At 47.7% G+C, this 26,089-nt stretch overlaps 1 protein-coding gene across 3 annotated transcripts in view; it reads right to left on the reverse strand.

Moving 5' to 3' along the window:
* Positions 1-25,802, reverse strand: part of stard13a (StAR related lipid transfer domain containing 13a) — a 28,612-nt gene extending 2,810 nt beyond the window's left edge. The window contains exons 1-12 of one of the 3 annotated variants that reach the window (XM_086176700.1): positions 25,665-25,802; positions 11,442-11,513; positions 10,090-10,171; positions 7,744-7,807; positions 5,904-7,222; positions 4,585-4,740; positions 4,044-4,203; positions 3,762-3,960; positions 3,266-3,479; positions 2,800-2,914; positions 1,640-1,891; positions 864-1,081 (exon numbers count right to left, since the gene is read on the reverse strand). In XM_086176700.1, the coding sequence (XP_086032826.1) occupies positions 864-1,081; positions 1,640-1,891; positions 2,800-2,914; positions 3,266-3,479; positions 3,762-3,960; positions 4,044-4,203; positions 4,585-4,740; positions 5,904-7,222; positions 7,744-7,807; positions 10,090-10,171; positions 11,442-11,513; positions 25,665-25,791 (2,978 nt within the window). In that variant the 5' untranslated portion in view covers positions 25,792-25,802. Of the gene's footprint in view, positions 1-863; positions 1,082-1,639; positions 1,892-2,799; positions 2,915-3,265; positions 3,480-3,761; positions 3,961-4,043; positions 4,204-4,584; positions 4,741-5,903; positions 7,223-7,743; positions 7,808-10,089; positions 10,172-11,441; positions 11,514-13,548; positions 14,254-20,767; positions 21,243-25,664 lie in introns of those variants that run through there. The other 2 variants (XM_086176699.1, XM_086176701.1) reach the window with 2 other exon arrangements.
* Between the last annotated feature and the right edge of the window lie 287 nt (positions 25,803-26,089).

Here is a 26,089-nt window from a genome sequence, read left to right on the forward strand (position 1 = left end):
TTGGATCGGGCCGTTTCGAATATCCTTTCGATAAAGCTTTTAGTCGAGTTTATAGTTCAGATGGTTTCCTCGCAGTGCACTCACATCCGTTCATCAATGCATGATCGTAAACTCATATCTTCTCCCCTGTCCTTGGGCTCTCTCATCTCCCGGGGGTTTTGGCTTCATCAACAGCTATTATTGTTTCTTGTCAGTTATTAGCATGTAGCTTTCACGGCTAGCAGCAACCCCTCTGCCTCTATCGCACTCTGTCTTCCTCTCGCTTTCTACCCCGATCGGTCGAGGCAGAAGGCCGCCGATACTGAGGTCTTTCCAAGGTTCCTGCACCGGTAAAAGGTGGCATTTCCTCACCGCTGTCGCCAAGCGTCATTCATTCATTCATTCATTCATTATCTCTATCACTTCTCCTGCACTCAGGGGTCAGCGTCCGTAGACACATGCGACCATTCACCCTTTCATTCACATGTCTGGGAAATCGGGAACCTCCTGCAAGATTTTAGATTGTGGAAGAGACCAGAAAGTCCAGAGAACAGGACGAAACCCACGCAGAGAACTTGGTTTCCGATCGGAATCGGACCCCAGACCCTCATGCCGTGAGGTGGAAGCGGGCCGCCTTCTTTGTGAGGTTATTTTGAATTCTAATTATAAAATCTTGACTCACATTCAGTTCATTCGCACAACCTAAGCCAGAACATGGCAACACATCAGTGATGACACATGAAAGATGAAATTCTCTTATTTAAAATCTGAATGTGCCACTTAATTTGAGTCAAACCCCATCTGCAGGGTAAATACCAGGTAAACATTTCTGTGCAACTTTTTTTTTCCTCCAACACAAATAAACATTTGCAGTGTAATCTTACCTCAGTACCACAAAGTCACAGCTGGGTTGAGGTGCCATGTTGTGAAAGGAGTAATGGTAGACGTCCGTCTGTTTATCCAGCGTCTCCAGAACCTTCTCCTGCTGGAGCTCCGGCTGCCACAGGTGGCGCTCCCTCAGCAGCCGCTGCAGCACGTCGGTGGCGTTGGCCGGCACCTCCACGCACACGCGCCACCGCCTCAGAGGGTTCCCGTCTCCCACCTTATAGCCAAACACATAAGCTGAGCGGTTAGACGTCACAAATCATGCGCAGCGCTGGATCTGGGTGCAGAGGTCGCTGTTATATTTCCTCTATTTATTCCCAGTTCAGGATCATGCGGTTATATTTTATATTTATAAAATATTATATATTTTTGTTACATTTTTCTGGCACAACAACCCCTGCACTTTCATCTTGCAAAACTACATATTTTATTGCCTGTTTATATATTGTATAGTTATTTTATATCTATTTATCTGTATATTTTATATATATTGTCTATATTATACAGTTTTATATTTGTATCGTCCAGGACTACAGAAGGAAATTAGCTATGAGCTATAATCTGGTACAAACATCTCTGCCTCTGTGCTTAATGTATGTGTACACTGTTCTAATAAACTTCTAAACAAACAAACAAACAAACAATTTCCTTTGGGATAAATAAAGTTATTCTTATTCTTATTCTTGTTCTTAACATTTACTTTAATCTTTAGGAGAGTATACAGTTGCGTTCGAGGATATTGTATTTTTTCAAGAAATTCTGACTATTTTCTGACCTTTTTCGACGCCAGCTCTGTGTTGTCGTTGGTCGCGCGAGCCACCCAGCCTTTGCTCCGGTCCTTCGCTTCCTTCAGCAGCTTCTGCACCAGCTTCTCCAGGTGCACGTGGTAGGATCCGTCTTCGTCCTCCAGCTCCTCCTCATCCTCCATTTCCTCCTCCTGACTCTTACACAGCTCGTCCAGCGGCGGCACCAGCAGCTCCGCCTCCATGTAGGAATTACGCGACTGGGTCACCATCTCCTCCGGGATCTGGGGAGCGTCCGGGAGACGTTTCATCCCATCATACGTGCAAACGCATCGGCTCGGCTCAAACCGAATCAGGCTCTTGTATCGTGGAGACGTTCATTTTTAGACGTTTTTTTTTTAAATAATGAAAGGAAAAAGGCATTTCACCATATCAAAACCAAGGCATTATTCATTCATTTATCAAACTGCTTATTCTGCACTCAGGGTCGCGGAGGTGCTGGATCCAACCTCGCTGAGAGGCGGGTTTCACCCAGGACCGCTGGATCACAGGGCCACATATAGAGACGTACGTCATTCACCCTCTCATTCACACATCGTTTAGAGAAAAATAACTATTGACTCTCATTCACACCTCTCAGGGTCTTTGGTGAGCCTCCTGTATGTTTTTGGAGGGTTGGGGGAAAGCGGAAGGAAACCTCCGCGGCCACGGAGAGAACAACACACACAGAAGCTCGGTTTCCCGTGTCGGAATCAAACCAGGGACCTCCTTGCCTTGAGGCGGAAGCACTCACCACTGCGCCGCCGCCGCCGCCGCCGCCGCCACCGCCGTTAATAATACACGCTGTCAAGATCCTTTTTCTTTTTCCCGTCATTGTGAGATATGAATTAGCTTGTTTCTGTCACGCAAGATATTTGGGCGATTCTCTGAAAATGGAATCCGACGACTCTCCGCGCGTGAAACTGACAAACAACGACCGACGTCTAACTCCCCGACCACTTTAGATTGAAAAATGCAAAGCAATTAAAGCGGTATTTCTAAACCTCCGGAGAAATGTTCAAGAACAGCTGCATTATATAAATACTGACAGCCTCCAAATTTCGGGAAAAAATTGCGAGTATTATTCCTTTTCATAGCAATCACATTAAATATCGTACTTTCATCGGTGCCATCGCTTATCCTCGACCCTGACCTGAAAGAGATGCTGGCACTCTGCGATCATGTGCGCCAGGCCCTGGGTCGCCGCCATATTCTCATTTAAGTCCTTCTGATCCGGACGGCCGGTGGCGTACTTCCTCTGGATTGACCTTGAGGATTAGAGGGCAAACAGAATATATGGGACATGAGCCATGGGAACGTTTGGAAAGCGTCAGAGACTGGCCGCTCCCCCGGATGCGATGCGTGTGAAACGGACGCCCGAGTTCATCGGTGTAGGAAAAACTTGAATTCATCAAAAACTGTTCAAATAAAAGTATTGATAATGCCATAACAGTATTATTACTATGAATAAGAATCAGAATCAGAAATATTGTACTGGTCCAGGAGGAAATTAGGACTTTGAGTCCCGCCTCCTCTAAATGTCATAGTAACAGAAGACGCTGATAATAACGCTTTCACAATGATCTCGGTGTGATCGTCAGCTCGCGCGGCGCGCTCACCTCGGAGACAGCGTCTCGTTCTTCAGCAGGCTGAGGTGGAACAGCGAAGGCCCCAGACAAACGGCGAGGTTCATCGGCGTCATTTGGTTCTCCTCCACCAACGACGTGACGTCGTGCAGGAAGTAGAGCAGCATCTGCAAGACCTCCCTGCTTTCGTCCGGCATCAGCAAAATGGCCGCTCGGACGGCTTGCAACCTTTGCTCCTTTGGGACGTCTGGGGAGGAAAGAAATGGATTTAAATAGAGCCCAGGAGACATTTATTTCCAATTACACTTTTTTTTTTTTTTTTTTTGCCTTGGAATTTAAGAAACAGAACAGAAATAGCCGTGGCAAACAGGAAGCAGCTAACTATGAGGAAAGATAAACAAATAAAGACTCAAATAAAGCAAACAAACAATAGATGTCCAAGAATGCAATGCCAGTAATAATCCACACGCATCGTCTTCATCAATAATTTTATATTCTGTTATTTAAATTTACCGTCGGGGCAACTTACACTGGTAGATGTGCAGGAAAGTTTCCCCCAGCTTGCTGGTTAACAGAGGCTCGGGCAGATCCCGGAAGAACTGCTTGACCATGTCGGCCACGTCGTAGGCCGACTGGTCCTCGTAGCTGACGGCGTCGGGGGACAACTCACACTGCTGCCTCAAGGCTTGGATACGGGACTTGACGCCGGACTTGCGGAACAAACCCACCTGGGGAAATGAAAATCCAGAGTCGGTAACGGGGTCAGGGGTGGAGACGCGCGTGGAAACCGGAAAGCGTTTTCCGTCCTTGCCTGATCCAGACAGTGCGTCCTGAGGTGGCTGAGCGCCTGCTGTAAACACAGGGGGAGCGGAAAACCACAGCGCTGGACATGGACGATGAGGGGAACGCCAAACACACTCTTCTCTTTGTAGTCTGGCACCTTCATGCGCTTCATAAATTTGGGCACAGACCTTGGAGCGACAGCCAGAGAACAATTGAGTAAGTGTTAGGGGAGAAGAAACAGCCCGCGCTTTCATTATCTTGCTCTTCGTGTGGATGAACAGTCAACAGAATTCCCCTTTCGGGGATAATAAAATGAACAGGGCCGGTCCTTAACGGCGTAGCGCAACAATCGCGACTGTGTTTTTTTCCCGCGCCGTGGCGACGAGCGGCTTGTGATGCACGACAACAAAAAAAAAAAAAAAAATCCGAGCCGGATTAACGACGGCGGCACTTTTGGTGACCTCAGCGAGCACGAATGCGCTGAGGGCATGAGGGCGCATGCGGTCCCGCTGTTTTGACCAAATTTGATCCAATTCTTAACAGCCCTATTCGCTTGTGTATTAACTCACCAAGTCCAGCCGTGCTTATTGGACATGGAGTATTTCTCCATGATGGCGGTGAGGCGGAGCAGGGAGAACTTCTGCAGCAGGCTGAGCTGGCCCGCCGACTGGCTGCTGATCTGGAGCGAAGACGCGGGCTGGTTGAGATGATCTGATGTTCTGAAGCTGTGTGGAATGAATAGACGCATACAGTGAGAAGCCCGACCGAGGCGACATATTTTCTATTTGTGGAATATTTCCTTTGGATTTCCCTGTAGGAGGAAACTCTTGATAGATTTTTCTTTTTTATCTCTTCTATCGTTTTTATTTCTACTGTCTCTCTGTATTTTGTGTATATGTATGAGTCTGTAGGGTGTCCTTGAGTGTCAAGTAAGGTGCCTGAAATAAAATGTATTATTATCATTGGTAGTAGTATCAGTATTATTATTATTATTATTATTATTATAATTATCATTATTATTACCATTACTATTTATTATTATCATTATTATTATCTGGACATTTGCAACTCTTGATGACACAACGGCTCAGCTTTAGCCTAGTTTACCCGCATTGACGTCATTAACACTGCCGTCATAGACAATAGAAAACTAGGCAATATACTCTAAATAGATCCGGGTTATGATAAACGTAAGCTGCTTAGTGTTTAATATCTTCATTTAAGGGTCACACGAAGGGCTTTGCCCACGCATTACATCCGAGTGACAATGACAGCATCCGGCCCGGTCATCGGGAGTCTTTGCACGTCTATGGTAGAGTCACTGTAAAATATTAATTGCCAAAAAAAAAATAAAAAATCCCCGACGGAGGGTGGTTCACTGAGCCCGGGCTGAAAGCATGTTTCTGGTCTCGTCTGAGCTCCAAGCAGGTGTCCTCTGTCGGGAGGAATTTTATGGTAAAATTACAGCGGATACCTCGTGTGTCCGGCACCCGGATGGGGATTTGGAGGAAGCCTGCGTACCAGGGGGGATTTCGGTGCATCTTTTCTTTCAGAATAATAATAAAAAAAAATTCAAACAGCCAGATGGGCCCTGTTTTCCCTTCAGCCAAACATAAAATCTGCATGTTGAAGGAGCAACATCAGGCTCAAGGGCACGCGTGGATTTACTGACAACGATGCGGCGCGCTTGTACCGACTGAAGACCCCGGAAAAATGCTAATGCGAAGTGATAATGTGACGAGGCTGGCGCCTCCATCTCCATCTATTTAAGCCCACATTACACCAAACATCAGCAGAGGTGGCAGTTGCCATGGAGATCAATTGAGGAAAAAAAAAACCAGTTAATAGCAAAAACACATGAACCTGTACGGCCCTCGCAGCGCCTCACCGTGGTCTGGTTAGGGAGGCCCCTACTCCGGAGTCCCGCCTCTCGCGACCGGTCCCGGTAGAATCGGTGTCGTTCAAGGAGACGCCGTCTCTGTCCCCCTCGCTGGGAGTGGTCCTGCCCTCCCCTTCCTCCTCGCCGTCCCCCGCCTCGCCCTCCGGCAGCACGCTGCGACTCCAGTGGTCCACGATTTGCTGCAGTCCGCTGACATGCTGGATGATGTCGTCCAGGTGAGGGAACAGATTGTCCTCTTTCTCCAGGTCCAGCAGGTCCCCCGTGCTGGCGTACAGGTGGGAGCCGGGCACGTTGTCGTAAACGCTCACCCTGCTGCCCCGCGGAGCTCCCGGACAGGGGGGTTTGGAGAGCGCTTTGCCGGACCAAGGCTCGCTCGGGCCGTTGTCGGGCGAACACGTGCGGGACCGCGTCCCGCGGTCGTCGTTCCGATCGCCAGGGGAGGGAGCCAGGCTCTCGATGGACAAGGCTTTCGGAAAGGTGCCGGGCTTGTGGTCTTTGGGGATGTGAATGAGGAGGTTTTCGTAGGAGTAAAACTGGTTTTTCCCAAACTGTCCCTGTCCCTCCGTCCTCTTGCCTTGCGAGGGCAGATCCATGTCCTCCAGGTACATACTGCTCCGTTTGTTGGCAGATCGGGCTTTTGTGCACGATTGTTCCTTCGCATCGGACGCCGCTGTCTCGCTAAGGGGGCTTACATTCATCATAGACAGATCTTTACACTCGCCGCGAAGGCCGCCGGGTGATGGAGAAACATCCGCCTGGTGGCTTTGATTGGAAGTATCTTCTATTTGGCTGATCGGGGTGCACTGGAGTTTCTGCAGCGCCTGAGGCTCCTCTCCCTGTAACACCGGTCCACTTATGACCATCGGCGGCCGGCGATTAGAGCTTTTCCGCTTCGTCGACGGCCCCCAGGTCCGCATCATTTCCATTCGGCGTAAAAACTCCTTGGCTTTGCTCCGCCCCCCTTGTCCGTGGTGGCTGCTCTTGATTGGCAGCGAGTTGTAGTGAGGGAGCTCCCTCGGTGGGTTGTAGGAAGCGGAAAGGGACGCCATGGATATGGAGTCGGGCATGGTGGAGGCGGAGTCCTCGCTGTGGAGCGAGGAAATTTCTGTGATCTCCTGTTCGCTCAGGTCCGTCAGCACGCTCTCGCTGCTCACGGTGCTGTGGAGACCCTCCTCCTGACCCGTTGGGCTGCTCTCGCTGGCGCCGTCCAGCATAAAGTCTTGCAGGCGAGACCAACGTCGGCTGCTCCATTCGAACGTCCACCGTTTGCTGATGGCCAAAGGGTCGTCCTCGTCAGAGTCATCACCCTGTGGAAGAACAATCAATGCTCTAGGTTTTTGTGCGCAAAGAAAAACAAAAAATACGAACCAAACACGAAGAATATTTTAATCACTGAGTCATACTGCGACTGGAAATGTGTGAAAATTCTTGTCTGGATTGGTGTTTAATAAATTGAATTTAAAAAAATATATATATATATATATATAAATATATATATACACACACACACATATATATCTTAAGACATAACAAAATAAGAAAAAATTATAATAACAATAGTAATAAACTGATATATATGTATAAAAATAATAATAATGATTATAATATCCATAATTGTGAATACACATCTTCACAGAGTTTGCATTAAAGTATTTGATAAATTTAAACAAACACTATCTCGAAACGCTTAACTGAAATTCTAGAATCCTGCCATTTGCCGAGATGTGCCGCACAAAGCTGTGTAGAACTAAATAAGTCTGAAAAAAACTGAAGAAAAAAAAAAAAATCCGTACTCGTGGCAATAGGTCATAAAAATGAAATGTCTTACTTTCTTTTTGGGATGGCCGACATCCAGTTTCATGGAGGCACACTTGTTCAGGGTGTTCAGGCGTCTGGAACGCAAAGATTCACAGATATTTGCTCGCAGTCAGTCAGAGAACGGCGCCGGCTGCAGCAGCGCGCCAGCCATCACTCCCACCGCAACCTTTCTTACTTCTTCCTGACGTTCTCCGCTTCCCCCCCCGACTCATTTGCGCTCCTGCACGGCTTTTCATTTCATTCTTTGATCATCTCTAGACACCCTCTTACGACACGCCACCCTTTTTCCATCTCTTAGTTTTCCAACTCCTACCCTTCCATCTCTTGGCTGGCTGATCTTCACCCTCCAGGAGTCCATCTCCCTTGAAACGGACTTCGTACCGTGAAGCTGCGTTTACCAAACCCCTACCCACTCAACCAGGAAGCTAGACTTCTTCAACATCACCATTCAGACGTAAAGATATACATTAAGAAGACATCGGTAGCGGAAGTAGAAAAAAGAAATGTAAAAATAAACCCTAGAGAAATAGATTAAAAATTCCACGCGTCATTGTTCGGAACGCAGCCTCGCCTGATTTAAGACGCGACTGAATTGAAATGACGGCGCTTGCAGTCTTTAGGCATTTCAAAAGGATTTTACAGGTGGGGAACATAAAAAGCAAAAACCTGCATCATCTGGTCCTGATCACAATAACATGGAGCAAATCCCTCCCAGACGACCCGCCAGGCCGGGCACTTTGAAACACACAAGCAAATCTGATTGATTCGGACCGATCTATATTTCTACCCCGCCGGGAACGATCGTTCAAAAAGCGGTCGAATAATTTTTAACGGATTAGAATCACGAGCGATTCACACTTATATGTGCAATATTTCATCTCATCTCATAACAGCTACACTACAATTTTCCCTTCTATCATACTATTGTGCACTCCTTACCTCACTTGTTACTAAGACACTTATAGTTTTATCACTGTTTACTAAGACACTTTATAGTTTCACTGAGACACTTTATAGTTTATAGTTTATTTTTATTTCTAATTCTGCCTTTTCTTTTATTATTTATTACTGTTATATTTTCTGTAACTCTGGCACAGCAATTTCCTTCGGGATTGATAAAGTTGCTCTTATTCTCATTCTTATTCTTATATACAATAAGTGGGCGGCTCATGCACCGCTATGCACGCGTACTTATAATCTGTAATGAGGTCGCTTTGCAGAAATTAAACAGGAAATATCTTTCTATAGGTGAGTTTTGATGCTGGGTCGCTGTAACAGGTGCTTAGCGGCTAAAAGCATATTTAAGGAAGCCGTGGGCTGGGAATCGAGGCCTCGGGCTGGAAGGAGAGCCCCGGCTCAGGTATGCAGACTGCGGTTAGTTCCGGGGAGGTGGGGAGCTGGCTTCATTAAAACACATTTTAAGGCTCGTGACAAGCGACTCATTTGAGAGTTTTTTTTTTTTTTTTTTTGCCAATAAAGAAAATTCTTCTTTAACAACTTTTTTTTTTTTTTTACAGAAGGCGCCAGCTTGTTTGGACCAAAGTGTACATAAACTGTAGTGTTTTTCATCGAGGCAAACGCAAGTCTCTTTTATTCCAAGAGATTATTCCAAAGATGATAGCGAAAAATATACACAACAGGCTTTATGTATCGCATTGTTTAGAGGAGGAGAATATCATTTCAAACCTTTACGGTTGTGCGAGGAGCACGTCTCGAAACAAGGCAGAGCTCATTATAAGTGCATCCATTAAAATTCTCAGGGGGTCGGATACGTATTCTCGCACAATGTACTCGAGCTGTCAGTAACGTTATAATTACCGCACCCTCGCTTCCCAGGGGTTTTTGGGGGAGAGGCGGGGGGGGGCTCGGGGGGTGAAACCAGGCGGGGGTAGATAAGATGTGGGTTAGGGGTAGGTGTGTCGGAGCAGGCGGGGAAAACTTCAATGGGAAGAATAGAAAGAGATGTGAAAGAGAGATCACGGCTGAGGTGCGCGAAGGGACTCAAAAACACGCACTCAAAGCCATCTGGTAGACTTTGCTGGCATCCTCTCACTCCTTTCCCATTACCTTCAGCCCCCCGTTATGACCCCCGAGGGTCCCTCCTCTTTGAATGGGAGATCAGAGCGTGGCAGAGGGGAGGGGAAGTGACCAGATGAAAGCGGGAGACGGGGACGGGAGGGACGGGGAGGGTTCATTAGGAGTTGGGGGGGGGTCAGGCGTCTAATGGCGAGCGGCCCGCGCCGGGACGAGGGGGCGAGACGGCTAAGGGAGAGGGAAGGGGGAGATGGGAGCAAAATCGCTGCTTTGAAAACGCATCCGCGCATATAGGCGGAAATAAAGTTAACAAATTACATACCGAGAAAGAGGCTCCACCAGATCCCGGTCCAAGAAGTCGTGGTCCCTTTTCACCGAAGAAATATCGATCGGAAACTGGGAATCTTGGAAAAAAAAAAAACAACGAGGAGAACAATCAAGGACAAACGTCTATTTGTTGACCATTATTTAAGGACTGCCAGTCATTAGCATCATCACTTACCTGCTTCTTAAGCTTATAGATTCAAGATTTAAAGTGTTTATTGTCCCCATCCAAAGTGCATCCAGGTAAGTGTAATAAATAGATAGTAATAATAATAAAAATAGTGGAGTAACTTGATGTAATAGTTCAGGGAACTGTGAACGGTTTTCGGACAGTTTTGTAGATGGTCTACCATTATATAGGTGTAAGTGGAGAGAGAGAAGAAAACGCAGCGGCCCGGCGGCCACAAGTCAAACCCAGGGACTCGCTCCTCGGGGGCGCCCACATGGTATGCATCGCGGATTGTTGGGCTGTTGGGTCACACACACACACCCCCCCACACACACACACACACACACACACACACACGTGTCTAAATTCAGGAATGTTACTAAATTCCTTGCTGTGCAGGAAAAAAAAAGGACTCCGGCCGTTCCTGTCGGTAATTCTCTGTGTGCGGCGGCATCATGCGGCCGCACCGTCCCCAAGCCAGCATCCACAACCCAGCATTACTGGAATGCTGTGTGTGTGTGTGTGTGTGCGTGTGTTAACGCAGCTAAAGAGGGACTGCCGGATTTTAATCACTACTTCTTAGATTACTGGGGCCATTTCCTGTTTATGCCTCAGCTGACCTGACGGTCACACAAATGAATGAAGGAACGTTAAGAAAGGTAGTATGGCAGGGCTGAGGGAAGGCAGGGTAGGAGAACAAGACCTGATGATCTAATAGATATCAGCGATTGTGTGTGAGTGTGTGAGTGTGTGTGTGTGTGTGGGGGGGGGGGGGGGTAGAGACAGAAAGAGACGAGCAAGAGAGAGCGGGAGAGAAGCTATGAGATTCCCAGTAGTGATAACAAGGCCTTTCCCATGACCCCTCCCTATGGACAGGAACTGAAGCCTGGAAATAGCCTGCAGTGACCAGAAGACAGGGATGTGGAGATGGAGGGATGGCAGAGAGAGAGAGAGAGAGGAAGTGAGAGAGAGTGAGTGAGAGAGAGAGATCGATGATGGAAAAACAGACATCGCAACAAAATGGGAAGGGATGGAGGAAGATCTTTCCGGGGTTTAGAACATTTTGTCATTGAATTTCAAGTCATCTGAATGCCACCGCTGGGTAAACGCTGGTTACGTCTGTGGGTGGATGTCACTCTGCGTGTGTGTGTGTGTGTGTGTGGTTTTATGCCACTGGTTACCTTCATAGAGCTGGGCGTACTGTGGAAATCCCGCCGCCCTGAGCCAATCACAGGCCTCCTTAGCTTCAATTTCTGTGAAGAGAAAAAGCACAAGAGCCAAACGCATGAATGTAGCAACAGTGCTTTGGCTTTTACAGCTGTACATTCTGTGACAGCCGGCTTTACGTAACATTCAGGACTTGCTCAGTCCACAAACTGTTATATCACATCATATAGAGGACAGTTAAATTTTCAGATTTCCCTCGCCGGCGATGACTTTCACAGGCCCGACCTGATGTCTTTATCGTTCGCTCTCGGAATGTGAACCAGGGCGAAAAAACAAAGAGGGTGAAATTGTCCCCTTTTTTTTTTTTTTTTTTTTTTTTTTACTTTTTTTTTCTGGGATTTCTATCCTGGCATGCGGAGGAGAAAAGTCTGGGAGAATTTAAATTTGCTCTGGGAATTCGTTTGAATTACAACTTGAGGGGAGGGGGGCTGGCAGTTTGCCAGTGAGAAAAATGCTTTTTTTTTTTTTTCCTCAAAAGCCAAAAGGGACGCTTTACAGAGCAGCGAACGCTGTATTTTCAAATATCACTCACCCCGATACACAAAGAGCAGATCTCGACTCTAAATGCATACATTTAACAAGGTTTGCAGGGTTATATGGCACCGCACCCCGTCAGCCGCTGCCGCCAGCACCAACAGACATTTTACAGGCATTTGTTTTACTGCTTTTTTTTTTCCCCCCGAGCATATTTACTGCACACTCTGCTTAATTGTTCGTGCTTGCGTGGATTTATTTTCTTTACTGGCCGAGTCCGAGTGCCTCGGTGCTGCTGACACAGACACCTCGGTGACTCCTGGTGCCAGCAAGCCCTTATTTTTTTTTGTCATGTATATTAACAATGATTTCATCTGCTTTCAGATTGAAAAAAAAACAAAACAAAACCCTCACACACACTCACACACACACACACACAACTCCACCTGCAGCTCGTGTTTCAAAGTGAACACACTGTTCCTTTCAGCTTATGTAAAGTTAAGATCAGCTAAATTAAAGGATATATAAACAAATAAATCCACCAATAATAAGTATATAATTTGAGTCATTACAAATCAAAAAATGGGAATGTTTTTCACTTTCACATACATTAATTTCATGACATCTGTGATATACGTTGACATAACTTAAAAAAAACAACTTTTCTCTTGTTAATCCCCCCCCCCATTGACATCAGACTAAGTTGTTACACTAAATAATTGCTCTTGATGTTAGTGCTTTTGGCTTTTACTCAGTGACCCACCACTGCCCGACCCCATGCGTACTTCTGACAACAGAAATATGACTTTACAGTGGTGGTGGTGGGGAGTTCCTGAAATGGTCATTATTCATAATGATAGAAAAGCAGAGAGAAATTAGGGATTTACTTGCTATAAATAAGGGCTTTTAACACTGATATCCGGATATCCGGGATAAGGATTGTCATTTCTGTCAGCTAAGCTCTCGCCGTTTTTGTCCTTAAAAACGTAAATCTGCCATCCATATGCGTCCGAGTCGGGAGATTCCTTCTCAATTTTACATTCATCCTTTCAACGACGGACTGAGAGACGTAAAGAAACGCGCCCGATCCCCGTCCGTGACGAGCTGAAAATGACTAAAACGATATAAAATCAGTGTGGGTACTGGTTTGTTTTCTGAAATGCAAATGATCTGAGTTGGTTAATTGTTTTCCGCAATGCTCAAAAACAGCGACATCATCCTCACACCTTCTCTCAAAACCCCCTTCAAACCGCTCTCAATCACGCTCACTTGTCTGGTTCACGCGTCGGTGCGGGCGGCGCGGAGGGCACAAAGTTCAGCCGGGCAATAAAAACAGCCTCCGCCGTCGGGAGAGAGACCGGTCGGAGGAAATGATTCTTTTCACCGCAATCCGGCAATTACATCCCTCAGCGAGCATCCTGAGAATAGCTCCTCTGCCCCGGAGTCAGACGTGGAGCGGAGTAAAATAGAAAAAATATTCCGGAACGCGCCGAAAATAAACTCCTGGCGAGTGCCGCGTTTCGCCAGAACTCCTGTGTGCAGAGTCAGGGAGGTGGAAAAAAAAAAAAAAAGGCTTCGGAAACTTACTTGAAGTCCTCATGGTCCCGCCGAGGACATGCTCCGATTTCCTTCGCCTTTATTCCGCGCGAGAGTCCCTCCTCATCTCATGACACATCCCTCCGCTACCGTCCAGATTTCCATCGAGTCGCGGCGATCCGGCGCTTTTTCCTCCGCCGGCTCGCCGACACTTATGTTTACAAGTGTGCCTCCCTCTCCCGGCATGCCCCATGCAGGTTTTCCCTTCCCTTTAATTTTCTCCTCTCCTCTCCTGCACTTGCCGCTCAGTCAGACTCCGAATACAATACCTCTCTATTTTTACATCTTCTCTCCTTCTCCGACTCCTTCTAGATCCTCTTACCGCCGCCTAGACGTCGCGCTTTCCACCCATCTCAACCTTCCGCAGTCCTTCTCCGAACGCTTGCTCATCCCTTCATCCACGAGCCCCTTCTTTCGCGGAGACCTTCCCGGGTCTCTCGTGCCCGTCGCTAGCCAACTAGCCGACGTCACCTCTCCCGATCCCCTCGGTCATCCTGGCCCAGCGCTCGCCCCGTCGCCTCCGCCGAGGGGGGGGGGGGCCGGCTCCTTCCGGCCGGAGCTCTGAGGTCACCGAGCGACGGCGGCTCGTGTCAGCCGGACCCGCTGGCAGGAGAGTCCGACCTCGGCCTATTATATTCTGCAATGCGGCGGCGCGGAACAACGTGTGGGAGAATCCGGTGTGCGCGCACACACATGTATTCCACACGCCAGCAACAACATTTAGCACAATCCAGATGTTGCCCCCAGTGAGTCAGAGAATGCAACGAGGATTAGACGGACAGACAGCTGGAAGAGGAGGGGGCGAGGGGGGGGGGGGGGGGGGGCGGACGGACCCTGTGGGAAAACCACGGGGAGGAAGACATACCACACCAGCTGCTTATTTACACAATCTAAAGCTGGAAGTGTTGTTGGAAACCGGGTTATCGTAAAGCGGAGATGTTTTCCCGAAGTGTGAGATTTCACAGAGAACGCTGAAAAATATAGACGGATGCCGCCAACGGGTTTGAATCCAGGACCTGGCTCCCGCCGGGCCGCAGAGGTGTTTGGCGGTAAACCGATCCACCTTTCCCGACGTCCGTTCCAGGACTCGTGTTCCTCTCCTCAGACCCGGGGGAACGATCCGCCGGTTTCCGGGACAGAGGGATCGATTCTCATCCCGATCGCCGCACGTCACCGCGATCCCGAGGCGCCCACGTCGGACGCCCTCCACCTGAACTGCGGCACCGCCGTCCCCCCGTCGTCAGGATGAACTTCTCCACGTTGTTTGTTCAGGCTGTTCCTGACCGACCCCTCCGGGGCCGAGCCCAGGTGCTCTCCGGCGGGCTCCCCCCCTCACAGGCCGCGCTCCAGGAGGGTCGTTCCAATCCGGGCGAGACGCCCAACCTCGTATTGCTCATTATCGCCGTGCTTCTGCATTGTTCCTGGTCTGAACCCTCACCTCCGACAACTTTCTGCATCGGAACGACCGCGTGCCTCCCCCTGAACCTCAGGACGCACAAACTCCTCCGCCACGACCTGGAGGCGATGAATCCAAGTCAATCCCACATGAATCATCTTCTTAACACTAACTAGAGCATCAAACTAGCAGCTGTGGAAAAAAAAAAAAAAAAAAAAACACTGCCAGATGTTTTCTGGTACAACTCCATATTTGTGCAAAACATTTTTGTCTCCTATTGTTTCTTCTTGTGCACTTCACAAACAAATAACTAGCTTATCTGTGGTCGACAAGAGACCGCCGCTTTTAAATCCCCGTCGCCGCTGAGTACGCACAACAAATTTTCTACCGCTAGATTAAAAAGTAATTAAAACCGCACTTGAAGCCTGATATTGTTACTTCGCAGAGCGAGGATGCTTCCGGTCGCCGCACTTCCGCACATGCAATTAGCTCTGTTTCTACGCATGAAGGTGCCAAGTGGCATCGCTTTTGTTAGTGTGGGAACAAAGTATAGGCATTCATCTGTGTAGAATTTAATCAAGAGATTAATTAGTCCGCATACGTGTTAGTAACCGGACGCAAGACACACACACACACACACACACAAACACACACACACACACACACATGTGCCGTCCGACGGAGCTAATCCGAGCAGCCTGCTGTCCTTTTCCCTTCGGTCCATTCCACATCCCGGCATTCCTGCTGCGTAGAATATATGACAACAGGCAGCGAGCCACCGGGACCACAGCAGGGGAGGTGGACAGATGGTATGTGTGTGTGTGTGTGTGTGTGTGTGTGTGTGTGTGTGTGTGTGTGTGTGTGTGTGTAGGGGGGGGTGAATGTGGACATGCATGTGTGGGACAAAGGGGGCTGTAAGGTAATTCCTTACATAACGTGAGTGCCAGCTATGTTGCGTAATTCATGCAGCACAAGCGGCCCAGTATTATCACAGCTCTGCTCTGCTTGGGCGCTTTTTTTCCTCGCACAATAATTTAAAACCGTCTTTGTATCTTAGAACCCGCCAGCCTCTTTTTGCACGGCAGTCTTCTCGGTGTTATGTCTGTCTCATACTGGGTCTCAGTGTTGCCTCGGCTGACATCATTTCCTGCCTCGAATTTCCCATGCGTCCAGAGCGGCGTGTGAGCTAAGTACAGCAACAGGAAGTTGCTGGACTTAATATGTCAGTGGTGCTCAGCTGGGATAAGCACCCCGATGGATAATGAGCTCAAACATCGTCGGGTCGTTTTGTATTAAACATGCTGATAACTAAACACGCCGCGTTTGTTAAACAATACTAATAATGCAAAGAATAGTCGATCGTGTTTAGTAAAGCTGCGTAGGCATTAAGTAATAGTTCCTCAATACACAGGCATGCGCACAAAATAGGCACATACCTGGAATGAAGCCATATTCCCACATACGCTAAAGCACTTAGTACTTCATGTTTAAGAGCAACAAAAAAAAAAGTGAAGAAAGCAGAGGAGAAGTGATGGGTGAGGGGGGAAGAAAGAAAAAAAAGGAGGCGCATTAAAGAGACATATGTGCGCTCCGTCCCATATGGTTCATCTGGGCCGAAGCCGAGGCCTCAGGAATGCACCGTGGAGGACAGAATGAACGCTGGCATGAAATCGGTGTGGGATCAGGCACATTGACTCCTGCGCGTCGATAAATGAGGAATGGGGGCGGTGAAGTCCGGCCGGAATTGCGCGAGCCCGGGACGTCCTGGGTTATTACCGGCACGTAAGCCGAGAGGTGAGACTGTCTGCCGGCGCTCAATATAATAGATGAGGTGAGCAGAAGTTGTGCTATTTTTCTCCAGCAGGGGGCGATAGAACGGCGTCCCGATACATTTCTGTGTTGCGGGACCTCAGGCCGTCATTATTCAAAGAGCAGGGGAGGTGTTGCTTCTTATCTTCGTGTATTACTGCTCAACATCAAAACACAGAATGAGCAGGAGATGATAAGTCGCCAAGCTGTATCCGATCTCCATCATCCGCCCAAAAAAGAGAGGAGACCTTCGAGAACGACAACACTAATGCATCCATTCGAGGTCTGACAAGCCCTGAATAATGCATGATGCGCCGAATGTGTTTTAAGAGGCTGCGGTTTGAAGAATGACTCTTAAAGGACTGGGCGAGATGAGGCTTTTAACAATCTGCAAGAATCTCTTTTTCCTGAAATATTTTCTTTAATTACAGAAAAGGCAGATTGTCGTAATTGCGTGCTCAAATGCAATATTTAGAGGGAGAGTGGTTCTTTCAACGGGCCATTATTTCTACGGAATGATATTGTTGAGTATTTTTTGGACGTTGGTGTTTTTGAGTTTAGCGTGGCATCCAGCAGATGTTTTAAAAATCACTAAGTAGAGCAGGTGAAGAATCCAGCAGCTCACGCCGAGACACCGCTCAGCTAACGCCGAAAACGACCCCGTTCCAAACTGCTATTTTACTCGTTTCCTTATTTTATTTGAACCCGCGAGGAGTGCCTTCCTGAATCGCATTCCTCAATGAGGCAGGAGGCTCTGCATCATCGGCCGAGAATTCTGTCATGATTCGTGCATACCGACTATATTGCTAAATCTCTACCGGCAAAACAAACCTCAAATTCCCATAAACCAGTGCGTGCTGTACCACCGAACCCCGATCATGCACAGGTTTGGGTAAAATCGGTTATAAATGAGTCATTGTTCCATTTGGGAGTTTCTTTGGCCGACAAATGTGTAATTTACGGGATTAATACATGTTTTGTCGGCGCCGACCCAACGGATCTGCTTGGATGTAATAAAGCAATTCATTTGCGTTGATGGAATTTGTATTTTCCTCGCTAGGATGTGGTAAAACAGCCTCTGTGAAAGGGGCCCATCAATATTCATTGCGCTTTACTCGCGTCTCTGCTACAGGGTAAAATAATATGCGTAGATGATAAATGTTTACCAACGCGTTGCCCCTTGCTGCTGGAAAGGTAACAGGAATAAATAGTCATCGAAAAATGTTATCAGTATGTAGGCCATGGGTGAATGTGAATCTTAATGGTTGGAGAGGGGCGTGCACTTCGAGATATGATTTAAGTACTCGTGTATTTTTAGATATTGTTTTATCTAATTTAACTGTAAATCCAAGCAGCAGGAACGCAACTTTGGGGGAGTGTGTGTGTGTGTGTGTGTGATTTCGATACTCCAGAAGTACAGAGGTGAGAGTTTGAAATCATATTTGAAGCCAACAGCAGTACAGGCAGAAACTTGCTTCTCCACGTACATTCCTCACCCGTTGCAGCTGTCATATCACCCTCGCTCCTCGCCGCAGATGTAATTTCTTTGAATCTTCATACAAGATTTGGCTTGCAGAGACAAATGTATTAGTGAGGGAGGGGACACAAGACCTGACGCATTTCTGCACCTTATTCCTACATGAGCAATGATTCATGGTGAATCACGAGGAAAAGGAAAACACACCGTTCGGTCCAGAACAGCTCGCTTGAAAAAACACTCCGATCAGATTAAACGACCCGCCGATTGATGGGACGTCGTGATCGGATGCTGAGAGGCGGAGCTACTCTTTTGCAGGGGTTCTTTTCGGGATCTCTGCGTGAATGACTGACTGAATGGTTGCATGTCTCTATGCTGAGTGGAGGAGGGACTGAACGGTCGTACCGTGCGGTGTGTCTCCAAATGACGAGTGAATGAGTGAGCGAGTGGTTGTACGTCTCTATGTAACGTGTAAATGAATGAGTGAAAGGTTGCATGTCTCTATATGTGACCCTGTGATCGACTGGCAGCGGGTCCAGGGTGGACGCCATCTATCTCCCAATGATATGTGGGATAATGAATGACTGAAACTCTTCATTCATTCATTCATTCATTCACTCATTCATTCAATCGACTATCAGAGAAAGAACACCATATCCAGAATATGATGTTGGGAGATGCAAGTATTCTAACATAAATTTTACTTGCAGTATACTAGGAGGAACTGTGCATTCAAACTACTGTACTTCTCAAGTTCTTCATATGACGTGCACACGTGTGGTTCTGACTGTGGGCTGTTGTGCACCCCGGACCTGTCAATCACTAAGCCAGGTAGCCAACCGTTCACTGTCTCGTTCACAACCACAACCGATGCAGTTTAGCCTCACGCCGGAGAACTGGGAAAGAACCCACCAGTGAAACAAAGTGGAGGAAAGTACATTTTTGGATGAAAATAAATATCAGGGTGATTCCATGAAGCTCTGATGTTCTCTGAACCATCCTCATGTCCTCTAGTTTGGACGACGAAGCGTTGAGTTGATGCCAAAGAGCTCTAGTTTACGGCAACACAACTGTAAGCGTCCTGGAAATTGAGCTTGAAGCTGCTCCAGCAATAATTACTTGTATGCAATTTGCAAAAAAAAAAAAAAAACGCAACTAAATTTGGGATTTTTGCATAAAATGTCCTAATTGTGGGCCGACTAAAGGCACATGATATTATATTCTGAAACACAGCATAGGACAATTTTCCGTGCATGAAGCCCTTTTCTTTCCACTGATGATATTCAGTCTCTATTGAATGGCCTATCATTTGTTTGCATAATGAAAACACAAAGGCCCTCTAATTGGCTCGGTCACATGATTTCATTGTAACATAACGCAGTATCGTTGAATAACAAAAACAATATCAGCGTTAATCTGGAAAATATCTAACGGATTGACACAAGTTACTCTCAAGTCAGTTGCAGCTCAGCACACAGAGGAAGCCATTTCATCTCGTACAAGAAACCCTTAGGAACAACCCGACGCTTTTGCTGCGGCTATTTCATTTTGTTTTGTTTACTCCCCGGGAAACACCAGTCATGTAAGGGGAAGTTCGGGGGGGTCGAGGGGAGGCGGGAGGGGGGTAACAATGGAATACATAGCATAGCGGCCGGCCAGGGAAGGCAGGGAAGACACAGACTTAAACAAAAACACCGCAATCCTTTAAAGGTTTGTTATGACTTCTGTCAGATTTATGAAAGACATTTATGGAGGAGAAGTGGCTCCGTATGTCCAGCTGAGGAAAAGCAGAGAGTGGGAGTTTTGGCTGCGAGCTGCGTGAAAGCACTTGCCAATGAAGCGTGTTTTGTTTTTTTTTTAACAAAAATCACTTCATTCATGTCAACTTTACTGTCGATCTGACTTATCGAAGCTCTCCGGGCCTTATCTGAGCCTTATCTGATCCAAAATATGCATTTATCAGCTTCCGAGCTGAATTCCACCGGGAGCGAGTGAATAAATACGAGAATACTTTCAGGGACGTTTCCTTTTGAGATTTTGAGAAAAGGGGGTTGGTTTTCGCTCAAATGATCGCTTTCGTGCTATCCTGCGGAATTTTTAAAAAGACAATTAAAAGGTTTTGATTCGTACCGCCGTTCTCTCTCCGCTGCTTATTTGAGATAGGACGTGAGCGCGGCGGGCGGGAAATGTTCATTTCAAATTACAACCGGACAGATACAAGAGAATCCGGTGTTCTTCAACTGACACTCTCCTCATCAGAGCACACTTTGTTTAAATCCGATATCATCTGCTTTAGCTCGGCGAACGTTTAAATCACATGAGCTGAAAAATCACAAGACGAACGTTGATAAAAGCGGGTTTAGAGCAACATTAGGGTGACTTTAAATCCATTCCATCTGCTGTCCAGTTCTAATAACTTAATGAGATATAGATGTACCTGTCCCTCGCTTTTATGAGATCGTGGCAATAAAACCAAGTGCATCTATTCCCTAAAGTCACAAATACCAAAGGAGGCTCCTCGGCTCTACCTTGCGACAGCCTCCGAAGCAACTGCTGACGGGCGATGAGGCGCGAGAGGCGAAGGGCGGAGCGCCGCCGCGGGGTCTCGCCCAGCCTCAGGTAGTAGTCCTGTCCGTCGGGGGTCATGACCTCCAGGCAGGTCGTCTCGCTGGCGCTGTCGCTGTCGCTCTCGCAGGTGGCGCTTTCGCTTTTTCCACTTGGATCCAGACCGTCCACGAGGTCGGCGAGGTCGCGGATGTCCCCGCGGTCGGCAGCCGCGCTCGTCTGCTCCCCGCATTTCCCGGCGACCCCGACGTCCCTGTCATTTCCACCGGTTGTTTTTAAGTCCCGACTGTTTACCGCTGATTCTTTAACGACGCCCGCGCTTTCTTCTTCTGTGGTGCCTGCGCCGCCCACACTCACCCGAGCGTCCGCGTCCATAACGTCCACCACCGTTATCCTCACAGACTAAAAAAAAAAAAAAAACCCCGCTCGCTCGCTCTCTCGCTCTCTCCCTCTCGTCCTGAGTCGCCGTTGTGCGAGCACTCCTTCTGAATTCCTGCCTCTTACATGCCCTCACTGGAAGCAGAACCAACTCCCACCCACCGGCCTCCTCCCTTCAGCTCGCTGCAGTCAAACCAAAACACGGAGGCTTCGTCGCACCACCTGACTTGGCCGGCGGACGCCGTCCTTCGAACAATTCTCAACCGGGGCGGGAGAAAGACAAACAATGCCATGCTTTTCCTGCCAACACGTGACCAAAGGCCAATGGCCTGAGACATGAGGGGACGCCTTTGGCCCCCGCGAGAATTTGCCAAATATATATTTTTGGGGATGAACCACGCAGAGCGAGAGCCCGCGAGTGTGAGAGCGTATTCAAGATGTGATGGGATAGGTCAAGAAAAACCTCATGTCCTCATGTGAGATCAGACCGGACGGAACAATGGGGTGTGTGTGGGTGTGTGACAGCGCTGAGGAATGCGTGCAGGACCACAGCTATTGTCACCGACGCGGAGCAGTGCCGACTATCAGCTGAAATTACGTCGCATTCAAAAAACAACATACCTACATGCCGTCCACACACACCCTCGAGCAAAGCAGGCCAAGAATCTGATTGGTGTGTGTGTGTGTAACCGTTGTTGGACAATTACCAAGACACACAGACCAACGTACGGAGCGCGGTGAGGAGGACCCAGTGTGGCCCGGTTTGGCCCAGTGAGGATTTGCAAGACAGATCCGTTTTAATTTATTTTTGGGAGGTAAACAGGCAGGGGGGGTTAGAGAGCGACAGGCGTGCACGTGGAAAGTAGGTCATTGCAAAGTCAATCTCATTTCAGCAGGCTCACATGTACACCAATACACACACACACACACACACACGTCTAATCTTCAAGCTGGGGCGAACAACTTCCAGTCTGCATCCCAAAGAAAACACTCTCAAAAAAAAGTTGTTAATGTTGAAAAAAAATAACTCAGTGATGCGGTTTGTTTTGGTTAGACTGCCCCCCGGAGGCCGCCCAAGACAACACACACACACACACACACAACAGACCTCATTGCAACGCACATATGAGGTACTTAGCAGGTGATTATAATAATATATTACACATTTATGAATGACTTTTTTGACTAACGGACAATGGGTCAATTTTGAAGGGTTGGAAAAGTGTCTCTGCATATTTAATGGACCTTTTAGGCACAAGATTCAGCCACGAGTGTTTGTGTCTTGATAACCACATGCGCCTTTTGCATGAAAACCAACCTGTTCCTTCATGTTATCTAAAATAATCCACAGACGCGAGAAATATTTTATGTGTATGAATAGAGTACTGAGTTAATACTCTAAATGCCCCAGCTCTGTAACCACGATGCACTTATATATTGGGACATTTGACTGAAGGGGACCATTTGATGATGAAAATTACAGATTTAGAAAGCAGATTAAATAAGCACGTAGTTTTGTTTGGGGTGCATTGTTCATCACGGTGAAGCTCGTCCCCCCTTGGCAGATATTTATAAAGGACTGCATATTTTGGACGGCCATATTTGGCAACCCGTGCTATCGGAAGAATGGAAGAATTTGACAGGTAAAAATAAGCCACGCGGGGGATGGGATGTAGCTCAGAGTTCGAAACAAAGATCGCGCTTTGGTCTTTGGTCATAACAGCAAAATTGAGAGAGGATTCATGTATTCATTCATTCATTCATCCATGATCTGCACTGGGCGAGAGGCAGGGTTCACCCTGGACCCGTCGCTAGTCGGCGTCATATCGAGACACTCAACCGTTCGCTCTCTCGTTCACACCTTCCGGGCACTTTAAGGTCTCCGAAGAACATACTGCATGTTTTTCGACCGTCTCGTGAGAATATTTTTTGAAAGAGAAAAAGAGTCTGACAGACTTCCAGTGAATTCATAGCAACACAAAATGTACTTCAACCCGTCAGGGAGTCCGGAGACACTCGGTATAAGCACTCGTCTCATGTGACCGTTGTTTTCCTCACAGCTGCCGGGGTTTTTTCAGGCGAGCGGCGTCGGGCGAAAAAAAAAAAAAAAAAAAAAAAAAAACCCGATCACATTTAGAGGAATGGAATAAATATTCAAAATGGCATCAAGATGTCGGAGACACTCATGCACATCTTCACTCACTCACACTCATGGCTTTTTACGGCGCCCTTGACTTACAAGCTGAAAAAGTCTGTTTGGTTTCCATGAATATCAGTGTTGGCTATTTTACTCTTTATAATCTGTTGTTTAACTGATTTATTTTTTTATTATTTTCACCTTTAAATATGTGTTTTTATATGAAATTCCCCAAATAGCTCCCAAATAGTTAAGACTCAGAGTTTTCCTCTGTTAAAGAAAACCAGCGAGGCTTTGGGGTCGGCAAAAGGTCAGAACAGAAGCGGATTCTCAAATCTAAATCGATTATAAAACACCGGCACTGACCTTAATAATGCAAACAAAACTACTTTAATGAATTTCTTATTTGAAGGCTTTTCTTTGAAAAGGTGGTGCTGCCTTGAGGGAAGACGCATGTTTGCGTTAACCACTTATATGTATGTTGCCAAACAAACAAGCGCGTATGCGCACACAAACACACACACACAGGCAAACACGCACGCGCAGACTAACAACGGAGAAAATAAAATCCGCAAATCCCACACGCGAAGGGAGCCCCTGCCCCCCACTCCTAACCTAAAAATCTGTAGGATTACAACTAAATCCAGGTGCTTTTGTGTCCCTTCAGCTTTCACACAGAAACACGATTGGATGGCCTCGCGGACACAATCACACTTAGAAGTCCGGCGGCGGCGGTGGCGCCGCCGTTCCACGTTCGCACTGAGGCGTTTCTAAGACTCAACCGCAGATTTTGGTTTCATTGATCGGAATCATATCGGAATCATGAAGTCCCTTCTAAAGTATCAAATGGTCCCCGACCCTGAAAAATAAACTTACTGACACAGACTTCCTTATGCAACGTTCCACAGCTTTTACTGATTCGCGAGTGGGAACGGGTCCGCCAAATACCACTGTAACAATAAGACCAGATGTGCACATTTTCAGGATTCCCAATCTCCAAATCCACATCCAAACAGATGTGGAGTGTGTGCCTTGAGAGCTGATGGGTTAAGTAGTGGGCTGAGGGAGGGGCTGCGGTTAGGAGGGGGGCTTTTGCTTTAGGACAGGATGAAGGGGTAAGAAGTAAGAAGTCAGAGGATTACTGGGCCAGCAGGTGTTCTCTGACGCCTGTTTTCACCATCTCTGACTGGTTACATTGATCAGGGGCCCTCAGGATTCATTCTAGGGCAATATAATGTTAAGGTCTATGACTGGAGTTATTTCTTCACATTTAAAATGCCATTATGTTTTAATACTTTGAATGTTTTACTTTTTTTTTAATCTTTTTAAATGATTACACATTGATAATATTCCAAATATTTTTACATATTTACATTTTTTTAACTTTGTATTTTTATATTTTTGAATTTGAAATGAAAATTTTACTTTTTAAAGTACTTTTATCCCCTATTTATGTTTCAATATTCATTTTTATTTTTCATTTTTTACATTCATGCATTTTAACTATTTCATTTTGGAATGGTTCAATAATTTTACACTTTTGCTTTTGTTTTCATTTCAAAACATGTACACTTTAACATCCAATACGAACCCAGACATGTAGACTTTACAATAACTCTGTAGCTTTAAAAAAAAAGACCAAAACAATAGGTCTCAAAGAGCTTTGGGGCTGCAAACAGTGTGTGTGTGTGTGTGTGTGTGTGTGTGTTTGTGTGTGTGTGTGAAGATTGTCTGACTCTGCTTCTCATCTTGAAAACACTGGAAAAAATGCCAACTTCCCCCGGTGGGTGCTGGAGTTCTGACCGACACGGTGGTCCGGTGTGTGTATGTGTGCGTACATGTGTGCGTGCGTGCGTGTGTGCGTGTGTGTGTGTGTGTGTGTCCGGCGGTTTAATTTGCCTAAGAGGCGCACATCTCTGGAATGACATGAACCCGCGGAGACAGCTGCGGCTGTGCGGCTCTGCGGCTGTGCGGCCCTCCGAGCCTTGGACGGAAAAGCGCATTGGAGTCCGGGGGGCCCTAAACCCTTCAAGCTGCGGGGTGGGGGCCAAAACACACCTCGCTGTTTTTTGTTTGTTTTTTACATATGAAAACACAGTTCGCGGAGGTCTCGGCGTCGGGTTTCACGCCGGCGCTCTTCTGGACACTAAATCTGACAATGACCTTCCCCAGAAATATACCCCGGGGGCGCGCAGCGCGCGGCCGACAGGAGAAAAGGGCTGGATGTGATGAATAAGTTTGTGCACCGGAGCTCCGTGTCCGTACGAGGCCGAGAGATTTGTGCTGAAAGTCTAGCGCAAAGAGGGGGTGAGGGGTCGGCGGACGGCGGATGGAAGTTGCCTGACCTCTGAGCCGCCTCTCCCGGACGTTCCTCCAGAGAAGATCCCAAGCCTTGGACGTGGAATCCCGCAGCTGCTCGCTGATCGACCGCCGCAGCTGCAGCTTGGCGCCCTTCTTCCGCTGGCTCGTCATTGCGGCTCGGCCGGACGCATGTCCGACCCCCACCCCCTCCCGCGCCCCCCGCAGCACCCCGCACCGGGGCAGCGCGCTCCTTCCAGCGACGGATCCTCGGTCCTCCTCTTCCCCCCCGGGCTGCGTCTAGGAGCGGCTGCCGCAGTGATCGTGAGGCGCCCTCCCCCCTCCCGCCGCCGCCGCGGCGGCTGCGTCAGCGGCCGGAGGGCAGCCTCCGCCCGCCGGACTGCCGGGCGCTCCGAGTGCGGCTCGTCAGGCGCTCCCCGCCGCGGTCCGAGCCGTGTGCGGTCGTATGCGG

The sequence above is a fragment of the Fistularia commersonii genome, chromosome 29 (genome assembly GCF_037954325.1).
Source record: "Fistularia commersonii isolate RoL2024-O1a breed Wild chromosome 29, RoL_Fcom_v1.0, whole genome shotgun sequence".
Lineage (NCBI taxonomy): Eukaryota > Metazoa > Chordata > Actinopteri > Syngnathiformes > Fistulariidae > Fistularia > Fistularia commersonii.